The sequence below is a fragment of the Temnothorax curvispinosus genome, unplaced genomic scaffold (genome assembly GCF_003070985.1).
Source record: "Temnothorax curvispinosus isolate PA1 unplaced genomic scaffold, ASM307098v1 QBEX01005011.1, whole genome shotgun sequence".
Taxonomy (NCBI): Eukaryota; Metazoa; Arthropoda; class Insecta; order Hymenoptera; family Formicidae; genus Temnothorax; species Temnothorax curvispinosus.
The window spans coordinates 16,430-36,559 of NW_020214791.1; the positions used below are offsets into that span (position 1 = coordinate 16,430).

A 20,130-nucleotide genomic window follows, 5' to 3' on the forward strand; every position below is an offset into this window, starting at 1 on the left:
GACAAAGCATAAACCAAACACGCATGCAACAAATTTAAATTTTTAAAATATACAATTGCGTAAAATAAATTTGTGTGCACGAATCGGATAGTAGATGTTTTGAAGCGCGAAATCAGTTTGAATAAAGTATCTTCTTTAAGGTGCGCAATCTCTTTGTAAATCGGTTAATTAAAAATCAGTGAATAATTTGAAATGCAATTAGAGAAAGTAAAGGGTAGCGATCGTGGGGTAGACGTTGCCTTGAATGAAAGTCCGATTGTTTCCTGACATAATTTGATACTCTCTTCTCTTTTTGTACAATTGTGAAACCTGAGTTTGGCGTAATATCCTCTTTAAGGCATCCGCTGGTCAGAGGTGGAGGTCTTCCTTGGTCTTTACCATGTAAAACAGTCCCTGCATCCCTTTGTCCGTCGGGCCACCCTCGGCCCGAGGACGTTAAACGTTAAAGTTCTGACCGAACAAGATGACGAGCCGGTCGCATTGCGGACGGACAAGAGTTTCTTCGCGACACGATGCGTTCGATATTTATTTAGTAGGAACGAAGGCGTACCTTTTACCCATGGGACCGTCTCAGATTTTCATGACGCAAGAAATAGATTTCAACCTTCGTTTGCTTCTCTGCAGAGCTTCACTGATTTTTCAATATTTCCGTAAATGTGCGTTATATAATAATCCAATACAAATTGATTTTCTTTCAGCTCGACAATAATTTATCATAAATGCCCGTTCGTCAAAATTGTTGTAAATCATCTATAAAAAATTGCATAATTTTTAAAGCGATTTATGACAACTAAAAATAAGTAAAATTACTCAATTTATTTTTTATACTGATATAAGCACCAAATTGTTTTATTGACTTCGAGACCAATACTTTTAGACGTGGGGGATATTATCCGTAATAGCGCATCGAGGCAGAGTTGCGCGTCCATCGTTTGCTCACGCCGACGTTATAAATGGGACGCTATAAGCGTGTAGGTGTCGTTTCGTCGAGCGACGGTGCGGTCGTGGGCGCACAGGGAGACTAACCATTAGCCTGCAGGTGTTGGATATCCCAGCCGCGCCATCACTCCCTCATTCCGGGCGATCATGCTCAAGATGATCCCCGGAACGACAGGCGGAAGTCTCTCGCTATCACGCGCGAGAACGGGAGGACGGAGAGTGGCGCGAGAAAGAGTAAATAATCCTCTTCTGTATTATCCCCACGGGTTCTTGGAAATCGCTAATGCGTTTCTGCAAAATCGCCCCGCATCTCGACGCGATCGACAATCAGGGCCGCTTTGTTGTTTGCTAATTGTTGTTATCTCTTGACGAACTCGGCTCGCAGCTTGTTACCGATTAAATGGAATTGCCGGCTCTGTTCGATTTACTGGTATCGACACTCTAGTTACTCTCGTTTGACGTTACAGAAGGGAGGAATGTACATTTCCCGCTGGTATTCCGTTTAATTAAACGATTACGAGGTGAAACAATCAATTTGTATGTCTTTGTGTTACGCGGTAGGGAGGTCGAGGACGATTTGCATTTTGGCCAACATCTTTCCAAAGTCTAGTTACAAAAATAAAATTGTAATCGTTCTGATAAATGCGCGCATATTTGTAGATACGCGAGAATCATACTAATTTGCTCGAATATCATTAATTTAACTCGGTATAATTAATGGGCAAAATCGCAGTTGCTCTCGTGGGAATATTTTAACGATGGCTTAAATATGGCGCTGCATCCATGATACTTCCACATGCACTCTTCCATCCTGTAGTTACATTTAACCTCGTGAATTTCCTTACGGCAGCGCTTCGGCCTGACCCGGCAGCCGTACTCATACCATCTGCATTCTACTTGCTCGTCGGGATCCAGTTCCGGCTCCGAGGGATAAACTTGAGGGATAAACTCGTTCTCCACATCCCCTTGATGGTTTCTATAGTTGCATTTCTGCTCGTGTATGTACTTTCGTCTTCTCGGTATGTTCACCATGCAGCCGTATCGTCTAAACTTGCACTGCACCAATTCATTGGGGTCACCGCCGTAATCGGTGATGGTCGCGGACGCGAGACCGTCGCTGATATCGTTCACACCCTGGAACCTGTCCTTGTAGATGCAATGCTCCTCGTGGATGCTGCGTCTCCACGGCACCGTTCGTACCTTGCATCCTGCTGCAGAGAATGAGCACTCTATCAAATTGTCGTGGTGAAAATCGGTCGGTCCATGTTCTTCCTCGGAATGCGGTCGAAACTGGCACCTAAAATTATAATTTTCAACATTAATATTAATAAATATATGTGCGCAATGTATATTAATAAATATATGTGCGACTGACGAACAAAGATCATAAATTGATAGCGACAACAAGAAGTCTTCGTTGCACCTCGATTCGTGAAGTACTCGCAGATGCTCCGGTATCTTTATCCAGCATCCTAGATAAGAATACGAGCAAAGTTCGAGTTGCTGATTCTGAGACGGCACAGGCGGCTGCCAGGGTCTTCTCTCGTGGCTCAGGAAGTCATTTATCGGCGGCGCGCTGGGACTGTGATCATCGAAGCTGCGCGGTGGCATAGGATGCGGCATCAAGTGCACCGGCTGGGGTGTGCTCATCTGCGGCGGCAGGATCTCCACGTCCAACGGTGCCGAGCACGTGAGGCAGCTGTAGTAATAGGGCTTGCAACGGTGGCACACGTTGTGCCCGTTGACGCACGAGTATCTGGGCGTCAGCTCCATCTCCATGAAGCAGATGGGACAGAGGCCCTCGGTCTTGAGGCGGTCGTACAGATTCGGATACAGAGTGTCCATGACTTATCGGCGAGGGCGGTTATTTAGTGCCACGGTCCTTCGGTTGTCCTTCTTATCGGTCTTTCGGACCGAGATTGAGACGAATCTACTTCAGCGAAGTACAAGCAAAGCCCGCCGCTCGCTCCGCGCTCCTATCCGCGGGAAGATGAAGAGAAATTACTCCGTGCTCTCTTGCTCGCGCGGGAGCGCGATCCGAGTTGCTCTTTTGCTATGAAGATTTATGTGCAATTCAATATAGAATAATGGAGGACTTAAGAGAGGCGAACGAGGGTTACGGCTAAAGTGCGAACAGGATTAGAACGAATGCGCGGCGCGAGTGTGCCCGTTCGGAGATACGAGTTCCGATTATTTGACCAAGTGTGTGTGTGTGTGCGTTTTGAATTTTGTACCTGATAACGATCACGAAGAAAGCTGCTGATTCTCCGCCATTTGACTGACATCCGCGAACACGTACTATCGCGACTCGAAGGTCTTTATAAATATTTATTTCAAATAGTTAATCGTATTTAAAGCAAACCTTATGAATTGTAGATTTATTTAATTTTTCTAGATATACATACATATATTTTTACATTATATGTTTATCAAATATTTTTACTGTATAATTCAACAATTTTTCTTGGATTGTTAGATTATTTTTGATAATAAGGGTACTACTTACTTTATTTAGCTATCTTCCACTCGAGACGGAAATAGAGACAAGAATTACACGTACGATGGGGAACGAAAAAAAAAATAGCCAGAGTGACACGTACACTTCCGAAAGCACGGGCACCGTGTGTCATCGTCAGTCTGTCACCGTTCCCTTATCTACCGAGACCGATAGCACGACTTTATCTGATAAAACGTTCCGCTCATATGATAGAGAACTGCTTCTACGTTTTGTTACGGCAGATAAAGCGCTCGCGCGCGGACGGGACAGTACGGCGGGAGGAGAAAAAAAATGCTTGCTCTCGTTGCTATGCACTTCGCGTCACCGAATGGTAACCGCCGCCGGTATTTATTATGCTCGTTACATATGCGGATAAAAAATTGGGAATATAAGTCGGGCCGTGCTTTTTCGCCGGCGGGCAGGTCGTTTTGCTCGCGCCGTGCTTGGAATTAATTAACGATTATTCATATGGTCCCCGTGATATTGCAGAGCGTCGCAGAGATTCCTCGCGACTTCTCATCTTTTCGCACGAATTCCTCGACCAAATCAGAATTGATTATTATTCTCTCAGAAATTCTCGTCAGAGAAAAATCGACTTCAAATTATTTGCAGACACCGTGAAATAAAATGCAGAAAAAATTTGCATTTTGTCACACGTTTGAAGAAAAAAATCGCTCTTCCCTGTCGCTGGCGGGCGAGTCATAATTCATAATGTATGATAGATCACCGTTTCGAATAGCGTCACGTAAGCGTTAATTGATGACAGCTAATTACATATGAAAAATCGACAACACACGCGGACGTAATTATGATTGCGTGGCATACGCACGCATGTTACGTATCATATTACGTTCGCTTTGACGGTGTGTAATCTTTAAATTAAATCTACGATCAGGTATCACATCGTTATAGGTGTATATTACTGCGAAAATTTCGCTGGCCTTGCGTTATTTAATCTTGGGTACGATAAACCTGGAAGCGTTATTTGCACAGAGGAATAATATAACTTGCAAACGGTGAGATATTTGGCAAGTACGGGGACGGACCTAGTAGTGGTACGGAAATGCATTTTCTCCATTTAATGAATACAATTTCGATGGCTAATCGAATGCCGCAACCACTCTATTAGGGAAGTATTGTCGAGTTAATTAATCGAACGTTAACGTAACGTCGAAATTCGATCATTATCGCCGGTGGGGATATATATTTAGTTACAATGAGGTCGGGGTTAATGAATTTTAAATCGCTTTATTTCTGATCGGATTACACCATTTTGTTAGTGAAAACCGCGATTTTGACAGAGAATAAAAGACTGACAAAATTGTAAAATGTTCGTAGATGTAATAATCGCAAACTATGTGTGACGATAAAAAAATGAGAAGTATCAGAAATTGCCAGAAAACAGGGAGAGTCGGATCGCTCGGTCTTTCGCGAACATCACGTGCGAATATTCGCGAATAACGAAACCAGATACTTTCGCGTGATATTCCACACCGGGTCCCGTAACGACCGTCCCTCATTTGAATCCCCGCGCGTACATCGCATCAAAGATACGACTGAACGACCCTGCCTGCCATGAGGGTAATACTCGCTGACCATAAGTCACTTATGTAAATCTGCGAGATGGAAACACGCGTCGGGCGACAGCGATGACTTCGAGGAATATTAAATTGAAAGCAACTTGCAGCGTTTATAACAATTTCAGTTGTTTACAAGTTACATAGTTGTAAATTATTTGAAGTTTACAAGTTCTTGCGGCATTTTCATAATTTTCAAATTGTTGATAGAGAAGATAAAGCTTGCATGAGTACGTAATTCTTTAGAATATCATTTTTTAGTTTGTCCATTCCTAATGTCTTTATAGATTAACGCATTAGCGAACCACGGAAAGATCTGAGAAAACTTTAATAAATTTTTCTTGCGCCACTCAATTCACCCTCCGTTAACGTACCGAGAAAGGGAAGAAAGAAAGTATTGTAGGATATAGATACGGTACCGAGAAACGGGACGAAATAAGCCCGCGACGGCAGCCCGGTATTCAAGCACCCCGAGTCTTTCCCAAGACGTCAATTTACTCTTATTGCCCTTTTCGCGACGATATTGCGCCATCAAATTTTTACCGGAAAATTTCGTCCGCGATATTCGCGCGATTTCGTTCGCCGCGTCGCGAATGGTCGTCCTGAACACGCGATTATTTATAACGTAGCCAACTTTGAGATAGCTCGTTACGTTGATGAAAAGCACTATATATCGTCATCTAGGCAAAGTAGGTCTAAATGTCAAGGCCAATGGAATCTTGCGGTTTTTATATTCGTCTTTTGATTCTCGCTCGGGTTATACTTTGAAGATATACATTAACGTTACGCGCATAAATTATAAAATTATAAATAATGTCAATAATGTTAATAATTATCATCTTTAACATCGATATCTAAAACTGCGGTAATTATACTGGTCTCAAGTCCTGTTGTGCTGTAACAGCGCGTTCCTGAAACTGCTGATTTATCTTTCCTTCGCAGCGTTAAAGCTATCCGCACATTAGTCTCCTAATCTCCAATCGCCCCGAAAAGCCGTGCGGCGAATTTTATCAGGCACAGTAAAGTATCCCTGATCAATAAAGGAGGCGTACGGCCGTTGTGCGGCTTAATCTCGCGACTGGCTTTGTGATTGATTCGAGCATATTTCCATTTCCAGCTTACGCGCTAAGAGAGAAAAAGAGAGAGAAAGAGATCGATCTCACTCGAAATCTCATCAGTAATACAACCGCAATTTGACCCGGTTAGCTTTTTACACGGAAATGATGATCAAACTCTTAAGATAGTAATAAGAATCTGTAATAAATTACTTCCCAATTGAATTAAATGCATACGTTGGCGAATAATTTCTCAATGGCTGTTTGCGTTTCAGGATCGAATTGAACTTTTCAATATTGAATATCCAATATCGATAATACTTATACACCTTTGTAGCACAAAGCAATGCGCAATCAGTCAGTCGTAACAAATCCCCTTGCTTATAAACACCGCTTTTTCTTCCCGAATATCCGACTATGTCCGGGAGGGCGGATTCGAATCGTGCAATATGTCGCATAATTCGGCCATTCCTCATACCACCTTTGCGCGAGTTCGAAGGGAACAGACTTCAGCATGTGTAGGCACGCGTGTATCGCTTGTAAAGTTTCATAAATACGCGGAATACACCGCTTCCAGGGGGGGTGTTCCAACGTTCTAAAGCGAAGTCACGGAATGTAAAATCGATTTAGAAAGTATCAGGATCTTGTTTGACGAGAGGGTAAACGTTTTTCTGGAATTGATGGATGCTTCCGTAAAACTGCCATACGCCATATATTACTTTAGCAAAAAAAAAAACCGACCAGGAAATCTTGCAATATTTATCTTCTACTATACAAACATTTAATAATAATATACTTAATGCGTGTCTGCGTTGCAGATTCGTTTTTATCGTCAAAAAGAGAACACGCGGCAGCAAGATTTTTCGTCGTTGAAAGTCACAGTTGCGAATTCCTTTCAGGAAATTAAGCGTTTTCGCGCGCTGCCGTTTTGTAGCGTTTCTTCGGAAGCAGTTGAAAGCTCGACCCGCTTTCTCGCCCGACAATCTCGCACCTCACAAAGGAAACTTTTGTATTCACGAGTATGATAATGTCCCTCCGTAAGCCTTCTTCGCACCTGTGCAGTCGGTCGCGCGTGTTTGCGTCACGAGCTTGTAAACGGGTGGATATACGTGAGCACCTAAGGAATGTCCCGATGCTTCGGAAAGCCGGCAGGCAAGCTGGTTCCGGGGCCGCGCGCGAATATCCAAGAATAATTTTACATATTTCAGCGCGGCTCGCTGCATCGGCGGTGGGCGACAAAGAAGCTTACCTGTTGTCTATGCTAAGGCCCGGCGTAGAACATCGCAACGTATGCAAAACGCTTTTATCTAGCGCCACTCCGATAAGATTTATACGGGCGTGTGTTTGGCTTGATATCAGCCGGCTTATCTATTATCTGTCCGCGCTGTCTTGACAATGTGGTAAGCGGCGCCCATGATGCGCTCGCTCGGGCCGCATCTGTTCTTGTCAAGCTTGTCAGTCTGACAAATCGATTATATACACTTTATTTGAGGCGTCTTGTAGCGACACGACGCACACTGTTTTCGTAGATTCTACATTAATCTTTTCACTTTTATCTCGTTGACAAACGTTCCGAAACTATTGATGCCGGAAATTAAAAGTCTACAATCAATAAGAGAAGTTTTTGATAAGAACAGATCTCTATAAGATTACAAAGTTTATCAGGTTGACAATTGGCAGTCCAAAAAATAATGATATTTCGATATTTTTTTTTAGAGAAGAAAGTCTATCTTACAAAGAAGAAAATTGACAAGAGATCGATAAGATTAGTAAACTGAGAACGATGCGTAGATGTAAGCCGCCTCTAGTGTCGCAGAGCTGCAAACTTGGCGCCACATTTCAAAGCCGGAGGGTGAAGCCAGCCTTGCCAGCAGAGAGCTCCGTTGTCGGGGGCGCGAAGTCGGGGGTTGCAATCGATTGCGATATATCGCAAGCACCCCCGGCGCGCCGGGAGGGTGGCGGCGCTTGCGCCCCGGTAAGCTCGCGCGGATTGGCCCGTGATGATGTCATGCGGTGCTCCCCTAAGTCTCTGATATCATCTGCGGGCTTTTCTGCAGTCCACACCGACCACTCGAGCGGCGTAGCCGCGCCATCGGCGATATTGCCACCTGTGCTTAACATTCACGCAGTGCTATCCGGTCTGCTAGCCGGCCGCGGGCCAGCTCCGAGGCCGGATCTCCATGGTCGCATCCAGCCGGCGGAGAGGTGAGTCCATTCCAGGCTATCCACCGGGTTCGTGCTCCATCTGTGCATTCCCGGACCGAGCTAACGACGCGCCGTTTCGTCACCGCACGTACACACGTCGACCTATCGGTGTAAACATACGTTCGCCATCCGCGTTTCCGATCGTAACCCTTGACTGACCTAAGTCCAATCTCGACCATCACGCGGGATTCAAGTTGTCAAGTTGTTAAGTAGATATGCTGGCAGTTTCGATCGCGTCACGTAAAGTGATTTTTTAAATATTTTTTTCCGATCGAAAAGGGTTTTGCTGATTTCTCTAAGACGATTATGCGCTTTGTCTCTGAGGGTTACGACATTATAGCTTCTGCAGCGGAAGCTGCACCCGCGAACACGTGGATGAGATCTTCGGATGATACAATCATTTGCCGGTAAATTTGTTCCGTTAGAATTAACGGTTATGTAGATTTTTTTAAGTGTGGAATCGAAATTATTTTGAACATTCTTTCTGCAACGCTGAGGAAACCATTAACTTGCTTCGTTGGCAAGCTACGTAATTCAATAATCTTTAAACATACTAACGTCAAGATATTTTGTATTCTTTTTCTATTTAAATTGATTTATAACTTTTTATTAGACATGACAGAACGACAGAAGCATTATTTTTATACACATATAAAATAATCAATATAATATCTTGTCCGTTGATCTCATGTGTCGAATCGTTAATTTGTACTATCAACAAATTCGCTTTATTCTCTCCAGTTAGCATTGTTGAAAATGTGTGCTGGCGCTAGATTGGACAATTTTATTCTCGAAAACATTGTTAACCACTGGTAAAACAGCGTCCACAGATGAATGTTGAGCAAACTCGGATCTCGAGGGGATAATTGCGTTGGCGTGTCAGCACAATGCATCCCAGAGCGGTAGCTGCGTTTCACCGAAGCGTCAATGGGATATGAGTTTGTATGAATATATAGAACAACGATCTAGAGAGTTTAAACTTCCTCAGTTTTGCTCAGCTCACATGAGCAACTTTAAAGCCTGTAGACTTTCGTGGGATGTTGCACGCTCGCAGGAAACTGCGACGACGTACCGCGCTTAAACCTATAGTTTTCGGTAAATATGTGTATACGTTGTCACGATATGTTGAACGAATTGCCGGTACTTTGTGCAAACATCATTTTTAAAAAACTTTTTCTTTCTCTCTTTCTCTGCTTTCTGTGTGTGTGTGTGTGGTATATCGTTTTTACAAAATTATTTATTATACTTGGTACATGTAATGTAACATAAATAGAATCAATTTCAGTGAATTAATTGCGTATTACGATAAATGATGTTAATAATATTGCACATATGTTTAGAATCGAATATTTTTGTTATCAAATAAATAAAAGTACGTTTTCGTATAAAATATATTAAAAAAAAAAAATAAAATACATTTAATTTCTGGTAGTGATGAGTTAATTGTAATCAATAATGTTCGTGCATAATTTTGATAGTCGAATATTTTCTTTATTATTGAACAAAGGTAAATCTATTTTTCAGATTAGAATGAAGTAATATAATATATATTTGTGTATTTTGTGATTACTTTATAACAATGCATCATTTAAAGTCAGACTTTTTGTTAGTCGTTATTTATCATAAATTGTAATTGTGTGACGGTTTGGACGGCTACAAGCTGTCACAAATATTATTACCTATTTCTCGAGGACAGAATGTGTAAATGCTAGAAAATATGAAAATGAAATGCTGTGCCTGGAGAGAAAGAAAAGAAGAAGGAGAAAGAGAAAAGAGACGAAACTCCATTACAGAAACATGTTTGTACCTGTATTCTGTTGGCATGTATGTGTTCTTGATTGAGTGAAGGATTGTGTCGTACAAAACTTTCCGCATTCGGATTGGAGTTACTTACAAGTACTCAACTACTAGACATGTTCCATTTTACAAGCAATGAAACTTTGATCTCTTGTATCAAATAATAGCGTTGATAGATTCGTGTTTGTAAACCGCAGTCCATCTGCGAAACTAGAACGTGCCAAATTAGAATCGAAGTCTTGTTTATTTCTAATTTCACGTTTGCAACGTGTAAGATGAACATATATCGCACATCAAATTAATTTATCTTATGCAACGCATACCGTCTGAGCAATTGAGATATTATTGTCTTCACATGAATAGCTGACAATTAGGTAATTCGGTCACACGATAGTTACAGAGACGCATAGTTTGCTTCTCAGCAAAATCAGTTTGAAGGAGCGAAATAGCGTTACATATATTTTCCATACAACGGCGTCAACTACCAACTTCTCTTTGTGCTGGTAAGCATAATCTGTTGACGTGTTTTCAAGTACAGTTGTCTCTAAGCACAATTTCTCTCTCGGATAAACTTACATGACGCAGTTGTTGTCGCGAAAGCAAGATGCCATGAAATCTACAAATTTTCGCTATATTAGTTTGTTTTTAAAACTGTGGATGGTCTTTACGTAAATTATGAAGTTTCGCTTTGCATTATTTTAATACCCGGTACAAGGATTTTAATCATACGACGCATAATGACCTTAATTCGAGTGAAAAGGGATTTTAACATGTTATTTGAAAGCGCGCTTTTTTCATAGTATCGCAAACGCTATAACATGCATCGTGTATTGCAAATTCTGATATCAAAGTCCCATTTATAATGATCACCGTCAATTTGAACGTCATAAAATTTTCTACACTGGGACTCGAAATATTCGAGACTCATAAAATATGTTGCGACAAAATATCGTTTGTTATTTTTACTGATTTTTTATTATTTTACAATTGATTTTTCATTAAAGAAAATTGTAAAATACCTATAATTTCATTGGAAATAAATAGTTTCTGATGAACTAAATTTCATCAGAAGGGCAGACATAATTTATATCGTTGCGTTAATATTAAAAAAAAATTCGATTTTTGAAACTTTATTTTAAGGATGAGTCATGAACTCCGTATTTTCGTCGAGAAAAAATTGTTCGTGCTTTGGCCAAAAAAGTTGTGGCTTAAAGGACATCCGATAATCTTGGAATACACCGTGTCGGACCCTTTACGCATCGACGATGAAGGCTCGCACCATGGGAATAGCGCGGTCCTCGGCTAGCCTAGTGTGCCGGGACATATTTATAGCGTTGTGCGTAGGGTTCGCGTTCAGAAGAGGCGATCGGGAACGACCGGGGAAAAAATGTACGTAGGGCACATCTACACCCACGGATACACGCGCGTGTACAACGCGAATAACGTTACAAGCCAAACTCTCACCCTCGGCACGCGAGAGCGCCCTTGTTGCATTTCGGGAATGCCACTCTCCGCCTCCTTCTCCGTGGCGTTTCGTTTTAACTTGTGCCTTCCTTTTGTGCGCGATGATGCCTCTCTGCGGCGCGTGCTTTTGCGGCTTGCTGCCGGTCTCCCTAAATTCATTCGCGGCCGAACTTTTGAGCGCTCGAGCGTTAAAAAAATTCGCAGTACCTCTCGAAAACTGCGTCGCTCTCCTCCTTTTTTCCACGTTGTTGTCTGTAATCGGATGGGCGGGCTGAAAGGGTTCGTATATTCTACTCCGCGATATGCTTCGTGAGTTTCGATGCGATATAGAACTCGTAGTTCAGATTCAACGCTGAGTGCTGTAAAACGTTATTTTTGCGACGCCGATGGACGGGTAGCTGTCATCCCTTCGAGACTTTCGGATTTATATATCTCACATGCAACAGGAAGACATATCGGAAGAGAGACGTTTCTGGTTATTATTTATTTTTCGCTTCGAAAACTACTCTTCTATCATTCACTTCCGTGTTTTACAATTATCATCGCCGTGGATCTAAAATAAGAATAAGAATCAGGATGAAGAATAATTGCGTTCTTAAGACGACAAATGCGGGACAAAATAGAAGAGCTTAAGCATTATCTCCTAATGACCGACTTGACAAAGCAAATATAGATGAAAAAGACTGACGAGGATAGAGTCAGGGGCAAAGGAGAAAATGAAAGAAAGCAAGGGGGATGTGGGCGAGACCAATCAAAAACGCAAACATTGGGGCGCTAGGGATAAGGAATTCCTTTTTCTCGCGTCGTTGTCTGCTGTTCCGGTTATCAACGTCATCATCCTCAGATCCTTCTCGTTGTACCCCTATCCTCCTCCCCGTTTCCAACAATCCCCACAGTACGGAAAGTTGCTCGAGGACTTCGGAGATTCGTCAAATTTTTGTACATACGACGTGGCTCGAGTTGGCGCGACTACAAACTTGCTTTAGTAACTTGTCGATCTTTTTTTTTAGCTTCTGAACATGAACGACAGGAATAAAAGTAGTCGAGTTCATTAATCAAATTCGTAAAAATTATATTAATCGAAATATAAAGGTGCGTATACTTTGATTGTAAATACATTCCACATTCTAATACAATCGCAAGTACTTTAGTACTTTACTTTGACGCATTTTAGTTTTATGTACTAGCTTTTATGTAAAAGAGATCGCGCGATGAAAGAATAATCTGTGACATAACAGGTTTGTGATCGATGAAAAATGCACAAGGCCTGGCGCAACCTGTCACAGCTATTATTAGTTATTAACTGCCTCTTCTACTTTGTTTGCGAAAAAGGATAATGACTGCTAATAGAAAGTGACGCGCGAAGCCCACGTGTGCTTTATTGCGAAACGGCTGAATCAGCTCGCGCTATTTTAGCCGCGATAATCACGCGTGATGTCACCTCTATTGATTTCGGTGGGCGGCAAAGCGGCGGTAAAGCGCGTGAGTCATTGCGTTCCCCGGTTATTGCAGTTGCACGAAGAGACCGAGGGGTTCGGGCGCGAAATCGGAGTCTTACGGGCCAGATCCAGATTGATGTGCTCGTAGGACATCCTTAACGTACCGTGTAATTCGGTTTTTCCTCGCGACGACGTACCCCCGAATCGATCATCCGAAATCGGTCCGCTCGTGCAAGCACTGCAAGCTGCGTTTCATTCGAATTTAGTACTCCGATTTACTCGAGAGCGAGACACGCAACGCTGCATTGTGTATCCTACATCGAAGCTATTATTTTAACCTAAGACTATAATTATCATTGTTACATTACTCATCCGGTATCTCGTGTGCATTCTCTTTTCAACTTTACGTAGTTACAAATCAGATATATGGTATGATGGTATCGTCGTCGCCTAGCACCATATCTCTCTTTTCAACGATTTCTTCTATTCTGTTGGTTCTTCACGGAAACTCTTTTTCGTCCGTTTTTTCTCAACAACACTTCGAACCAACGTTTCACGTTGAATCAAACCTTTTGAAAAAGTTCCGGGTTTTTTTTGTAACAGAAGTTCGCTATTGCTGATCGAAGATATTTTACGACCAAATAAAGTCTGCCATGATAATTCTAGTTTCTAGTTTTTACGTATTCCGGTGAAACAACGAGCCATCTGTTTTTTTTATGAAAAAGAAAAAACTTGTAGTGTATACTGTGAAAGTCATGGTATAGGTGTTCGAATAACTTTGAAACTTTCAGACGATCAGTGAGGCGAGCAACGACTGTCATATAAAATTCGCTTTGAAATTATCGCACATTGCAGTTGCATCCGCCGCGGGGGGATAAGTAACGCTACTGAGGGCGACGGCTTCTTTACGTTCCGGCAGTTTCGCTTTCGCTTTGCAGATCACGTTAAAGCGACCGAGGCATCGTGCGAGCCTCAAAAGCCCCACGTCAAGGGAATTATCGCAAAGACGAACGGGAGCAAGGGAGTAGGCGCGGGGCTACGTGGACGGGAAAGGGTAAGGCCCGTAAGAGCAAGAAGGTTGGCGATAAATGCGGGTGATCCGGTAAAGGGTGGGAGGGAAGGTTGCACTTATAAATCGCTTAATCGCTGCTTTTCACGGATCAGAAACTCTAAAAAAAACTTTTCTCATCCCCTCGAGCCATCTACCCGTCGCTCGCGGCCGGCGGCCTCGCGGCAGAATTTCGCGTTGAGAATGCTTGATGCACACGAAAGACGTACGGGCTTTCGGCGGCGAGGCGCTACGTTATTTTGCTGATTCTAACCGACCGTCTTTTAATTAGGAAAAGCCGTAAAGAAATTAGAAATGATACGTAATTGCTTTGCATAGATGATAGTTAACAGGGACTTTACATTCGCGTGTACGTAATGATATTCGTTTAAAGTGCAACATCTATTTATATCATACGCAATTTTATTAATTTTCATTAATTTGATTTTTTAATTGGAGTGTACGGAATAATTATTAAAGCGAGAAGAAGTGTTATGAAATTTGCAGAATTTATTTAATCATTTTGAGACAGAAGAAATGGTCTGATAATTTTAAACGCCAACATTTCTGAGAGTATTCGTCTTTTTTATAAAACTAAATTAATATTTATAATATCTTTTTAATGATCGCAATATATTTTCTGTGATAATCTTTTTATAATTAGAATTATACTGAAATTATACGTCACGCTGTTCTCATTATTATATCACGTTAATTTTTGTGTCTATTTTTTTGACGTATTGTCGAATGTCAACGTAAAAATAAAAGAAAAAAAATAAAAGAAAGGAAAAACTGAAATAGTTGTAGCAAAGGGAAACAATTGCGCTTGGTTGGTTCGAGTAATATATACCCGCCACTGTATTTCCACCGATGAAATCCTGTAACCCGACAGCACCCTCGAATCGTACGAGCCAGGTATTATCGGCGATAATTGAGGATACGAGGTTTCATGGACGTAATGATCATCCAATGACGACTGTCAGTGTATTTTACTCCGCTCCGCACGACGTGAGCATATTGGCGTTTTGATTATCCGATTAAATTATAACACAATATTACACGTACAATACTGGCAAAAAACGACGCGTTACAGGAAATCGAACGCGTTACGTTAACGTTAAAATTACCGCGGTTTCGTCTTCCCGTTCTTTTCGGAATCTTTTCTCCGCCAGTGATTTTCGACAGGCAGGTATACGCGAGCGTGACGTCTGTCAATACACATCGTACAATGCGCAATCACAGCCCTGTATCTGATTATGTGCCGGATCCAGGTTCAGAGTGTTCAGGCTCAATGAACAGCTCGAACTAAAGGGCTTGTACGCGTACTGTTCGTGTACGCGCGCTAGTCTACACGCACGTCGTCGACCGGCGAAGATTAAAGCGATCGCCAACATCGATTGCGCGCTCGCGATTAATACCCTGTCTGCCTCATCTTTTTGTTTATCCCCGTACGATTCCGCATTATCGACGCCGACATGAGCCTCTCTTCGCCCTCTCCTCGACCCTCTTTTCTCATTATTCAGCGAACGCGAGTGGGTGTTACTTTTTTTTCGGAGTCGCAGAGAGAGTGTTTTTTTATGTGCCGCTGTTTCCGATAATTCATCAGATTTTCATTTTCGGATCTTTCGGAGGTTCTCGTTTCCGACTCGCTGCAGCCTCGCGATTTGTTCATATTTTATATTGTATATGTGCAAAGATATTGTGGAATTATTCAACAACGTCGCAAAAGCCTTAATGATTCCCCGAACACAAAGAAATTCTAATTGTAAATAGAGTTTGCTTGGTCCCCCGCGATTCGTTGCAATTCGCTGAACTGCTTCTAATTGCAATGCATTCAGATGCATCAGGAGATACCATGTTAATTTATTGACTCAGCGGAATGAAGCTTTTACCGTCCGCATAAACCGGAATATATTTCCCTTTCAACGCGAAAGTTATATTTGAAACTTAACAAAATAATTAATTCGATTTATTCTAATTATTCTTTCATATTTTGATTCTTTTGAATTGTAATTTTAATATTTAAAAATGTGAGAAGTGGCGAAGTGGTAACTCGAATCGAGAAAGCGCACAGATTCTCCGCGTAACATCCATCACAGATTTTCCGTGACAATCCGTTATCAATCTTGCTAATGTCGCGGTCTTCCCCTCCTGATTATCATACCGCTACCCCAATGTTGCATCGCAATGAAGCGAAACTTTGAATAACGTCCCGGTATTTGTTCCTTCGGGAAGGGAAGCACGGGAAATCGCGATGCCTCATTTTCCTCCCACCTCACGTTCCATTCTTAAGTCTTTCACCACCTTTTGTTCTATTTCGGTATTGTCAAGAGCAGCCGATTAAAGGTGAAAAAAGGACGCGATTCATTTTCCCAAACAATCGCTGTAAGCGAGATCAGGGGATTGAGGGGATAACTAGTCGGGACAACGCGGTGGCATAAAGTTCGTACAGCTGGTCTTCGTCTCTCTCGTTTAGAAAACGATCTATCACAAATATCACAATAGCGTAATTTTTCTTAACGGAGCAACGTGTACTATAGACATGAACGAGTATACGACTTTGACTCGTACGTTCATAGGCTCGTAATGGAGATTAGGGAGTAGCTCGTAATCCGAAACGAGAGTGACGTGTGTCTCTGTCCTGCAATCCTGTTTACAACCCTTCTAATTAAGCAGTATCATAAATACATCCATATTTGCGTGTATGTTCACTCTCATATGCTCTTCCCCCTTCTCTCTCTCTCTCTCTCTCTCTCTCTCTCTTTCTCTCTCTCTCTCTCTTTCTCTCTCTCTCTCTTTCTTTTTCTCTTTTCATGCTTCCATCATTCGGCCTCCCAATCAGACTCGCCCATGCATACGCCAAGTGACTGGCATGTCCCGAGAGCTATTTTGCAATTGGCCAGTGTCCATAATTGAAGCTGAGGGGTCCCGTGGATTCGAGCGCGACTTTAAACGATTGTAATGTCGGGAACAGAACGACGGGGACATAGGCCCACCTAGACCTAGATCAGTGGCTCGGGAAGGGAAACATCTGGCGAGTGGCGTATTCGGCCGTATCGAGACAATAGATTTAAGGTGTCCCGGGGAAACCCCTATGGATCTCGTACACGCGCGACGTGGTGGTCAATTGCCGCGAGAAACTCGCGTTGCGCCGTCGCCGAGCGGGAAATCGTCCGTTTCTTTTCTCCCCCCTCACGATTGAGCTCATCTACCCGAGTGTATTCTGAGGATTTAGCGAGGCTCGGCCGAAGTGTTTGCCCCTGCCCGGCAGGAAGAGCAAATTTGTTCAAGGGAACTCGCTGATTATCCGACGAGAGGGTAAAAAGACGCTGAGAGGAGAGCCAAGACGCTTATAAATTGCTGATTAAGAGCGGGTGCTCTTGCTAATCGAGAGTGCGCACAAATCGCGCACGCGGCTCGAAATCATAAACTACGGGGTTGCAGGTACATCGTTCTTACGGTACAAAGTTAATGTACAACAGGCCATTCGTTTGTCTTCTCGACAATAAATCACAAACAGAGAACTATGTCAGGAGCTAAGTAAAATTAACAAGAACTTTATATTATATCAGTACATTTTTCAACGTCGGGGTCAATTATATAGCACGCGGCTATTATAGCCACAAACTTGTCAATGTTATTTATCATGCGGTTGCCGTCGCGGCGCGAAGTAACTTATTTCTATCACGCGAGGAATAACGAAATTTCTGTGGAAAAAAAACACGTTCGCATGCATGTGACGGGATATCTCGGTTCTCCGCGATACGTACCGAATATCACGCAAAGCGTCGGCTACGCAATTTTTTCGTCTCCTATTCGGCGAAGTATATCGAGTATCGACCTTTCGGCTTCGTCAGATGCCCAACGATTCGTACGAAAGCCTCTTCTTCTTCCGCGACCTCTTACCCTCGCGATGGTCACGATGTACGAGTGGACGTCGTCCTTTTAGATTCTACAGCTTCCTCCTCGAGGAAATCGATTTTCAACTCGCGTTACAATTCCATTCAAGCGCCCACGACTCTCCCATTCGCAATATAGCCCGCGGAAATTCGTATTAGCTTTGAACGAATATTTGCGACTCGCCAATGCTGCTATAGACCGAAGTCTTCGATCTCCTAGGAAAGTAATTAATTCTGCAATAAAGTTGTAAATTCAATGGCTTTGTTAATGCTTTGATGCATATTATCCGGCATGAAGTGCATGGAGAAAAAGTCATTACTGAAACATCGTTGTGTGGCACGTTATTTTCGCTTATTCATTCCTTTCGCAATTTTTACATGGAAATCGGGTTCGTCCAGGGATAAAGTCGTGCGGCTGCGACGTGACAAGTTTTCTCTTTTTGACGTAAACATGGCAGGAATCAGCGACGGATATCCTCGTCGCGACGATACGCGTGGACCGTTCGGATGGAAAATGTCGATGGGGTGACTCTTGGTGTTTTGAATATTGCTCTCCGACGGCGGTCGCTTCCTTGAAAAACTTTCTCCGGTAAAATAACGCGGCACTCTGTATAAGTAGAAGAAAAACAGCACATAAGATCGAGTGACTGTTGAAGAAACTATCAATGCGACATCCCGGTGATTCGATGCAATATTTTTGTTATAATATTATATCATAATATTATCTTATATTATAGTTTATAAATTCAATTTAACTTGACGGAAACAATGAAAAATATATCAAACCAAAATGTTAATTTCGAAGCAAGATAATTGCAGCTCTATGTTACTTTTCGTCGCAACAGCTTAATAAAACAATAGTAGCAATCTTCGATGGTCATGCCATTGCAACTTATAACAATACGCGACCTATCTAGTTGGAACGCATCACTACGCGTTAATAGCGTCGGTAATAATTCAGCATGTATTTCGGACGAAGATTACAACCAGCTCCGTGGCGATTTATGCCTCAATAGCCCTCGTCTCGCACGGTTGCCGAGGGTTTCAATTATGAACTAATTACGCCGTGTGTACGTGTACGGAGCAATTACCGCGTACGCGGCGACACATGCCGACCATGTTTCGTCCGCTTTCGATGTAACGCCGTTCTGTTGAATGCGTCGTTAGCCAACGACGTCGTGCCGTGTACCATGTGGCGCTACGCATGTCCGCGGAAGGGTAGGACGATGCGCCACCCGACGCCCCTTATATGATTTTTGAAAAATGGTTTTGGTCTACCGACGGGCAGCCGGTGCATCCCCAGCGGGATCTTTTATCGTCGCGATACATCAAAAGCCCCGTTGACAGCTGAGCGACGCTCGAATATCCCACTCTCGACGCTCTCGTAGTAACTTTCCGACTTTTGTACGAGTATCAGACTCTGCGTACGTTCTGACGGAATCGCGTTTCGTGCTTCCGCATCAATAAGCTCGCGGGAGAGACGGCCGCGGTTCGTGATTGCGGTATCCGGAGGGCGGAATTCTTACACCCCTTCGATCCACTCTGGACCGAGAGACACGCGTTTCCTGCAGTTGCAGCTCGCATTCCCCGTTTGCCTTAATTAGCTTCCGCCCTATGGAAGCCATGAAGGGCGAAGGGTAAGACACAGCCGTGTCGTAAAAGCTTTTAGAGCTTCCTAACCGTCGAGGGTAGAGCGCGGAGAAATTATTCTCGAGCTCGTAAACGTCGCGAGCGCGTAGGCAAACAGCCGCGCGAATGATCGTCGTGCATAGCGTGCAAGAAAGAATAAAACGTATTTCAGCATTGAAATACGTTTAAGAGGCCGGAGATTTTCCAAAGGAGAGCTTATCGCGCCACTTGCGGAGATTATACGGTTGGAATTCACGCTTTGCGTTTCAGAATGAAACGTGCCTTTGATGTTTGCCGTACTTAGCATTTTCGTGCACTACTTACTCTGTGTTTCTTTGTGTGCTTACGTGAGGGAAACTTGCGCTAAGTATGTATAATCATGCTATGCAAAATATGTAGATTTCTATCGTAAAACAAAGTAATTGCAATAGTTATAATCATTTAATTTCAAGTCTTGGTAGATATATATAATTCTTGTTCTCTCGTTCTCTCTTCATGGCTTTTAAAATCATATTTAATAAGTTATACTTAATTTTTTGTACTCAAATTGGACAAAAAGGAAATACTTTGGTGACAGCAAC

General features: G+C 42.7%; 2 protein-coding genes across 3 annotated transcripts in view; one reads left to right on the forward strand and one right to left on the reverse strand.

The window, feature by feature from the left end:
• Positions 1-801: 801 nt before the first annotated feature.
• On the reverse strand, positions 802-3,635 carry LOC112454382. Of its 2 annotated transcripts, none has more exons than XM_025015741.1 (3): positions 3,446-3,635; positions 2,363-2,915; positions 802-2,236 (listed from the first exon to the last, which is right to left on the reverse strand). In XM_025015741.1, the coding sequence occupies exons 2-3, from the start codon at positions 2,782-2,784 to the stop codon at positions 1,654-1,656; spliced, it is 1,005 nt and encodes a 334-aa protein (XP_024871509.1). In that variant the 5' UTR covers positions 2,785-2,915; positions 3,446-3,635; the 3' UTR covers positions 802-1,653. The 2 variants fall into 2 exon arrangements, with proteins under 2 accessions (XP_024871509.1, XP_024871508.1); XM_025015740.1 differs by having other exon boundaries at positions 2,363-2,992.
• Positions 3,004-20,130, forward strand: part of LOC112454381 (transcription initiation factor TFIID subunit 1) — a 75,280-nt gene continuing 58,153 nt past the window's right edge. Inside the window, exon 1 of the mRNA XM_025015739.1 lies at positions 3,004-3,253. The gene's annotated coding sequence lies outside the window, so the exon portion shown is untranslated. The remainder of the gene's footprint in view (positions 3,254-20,130) is intronic.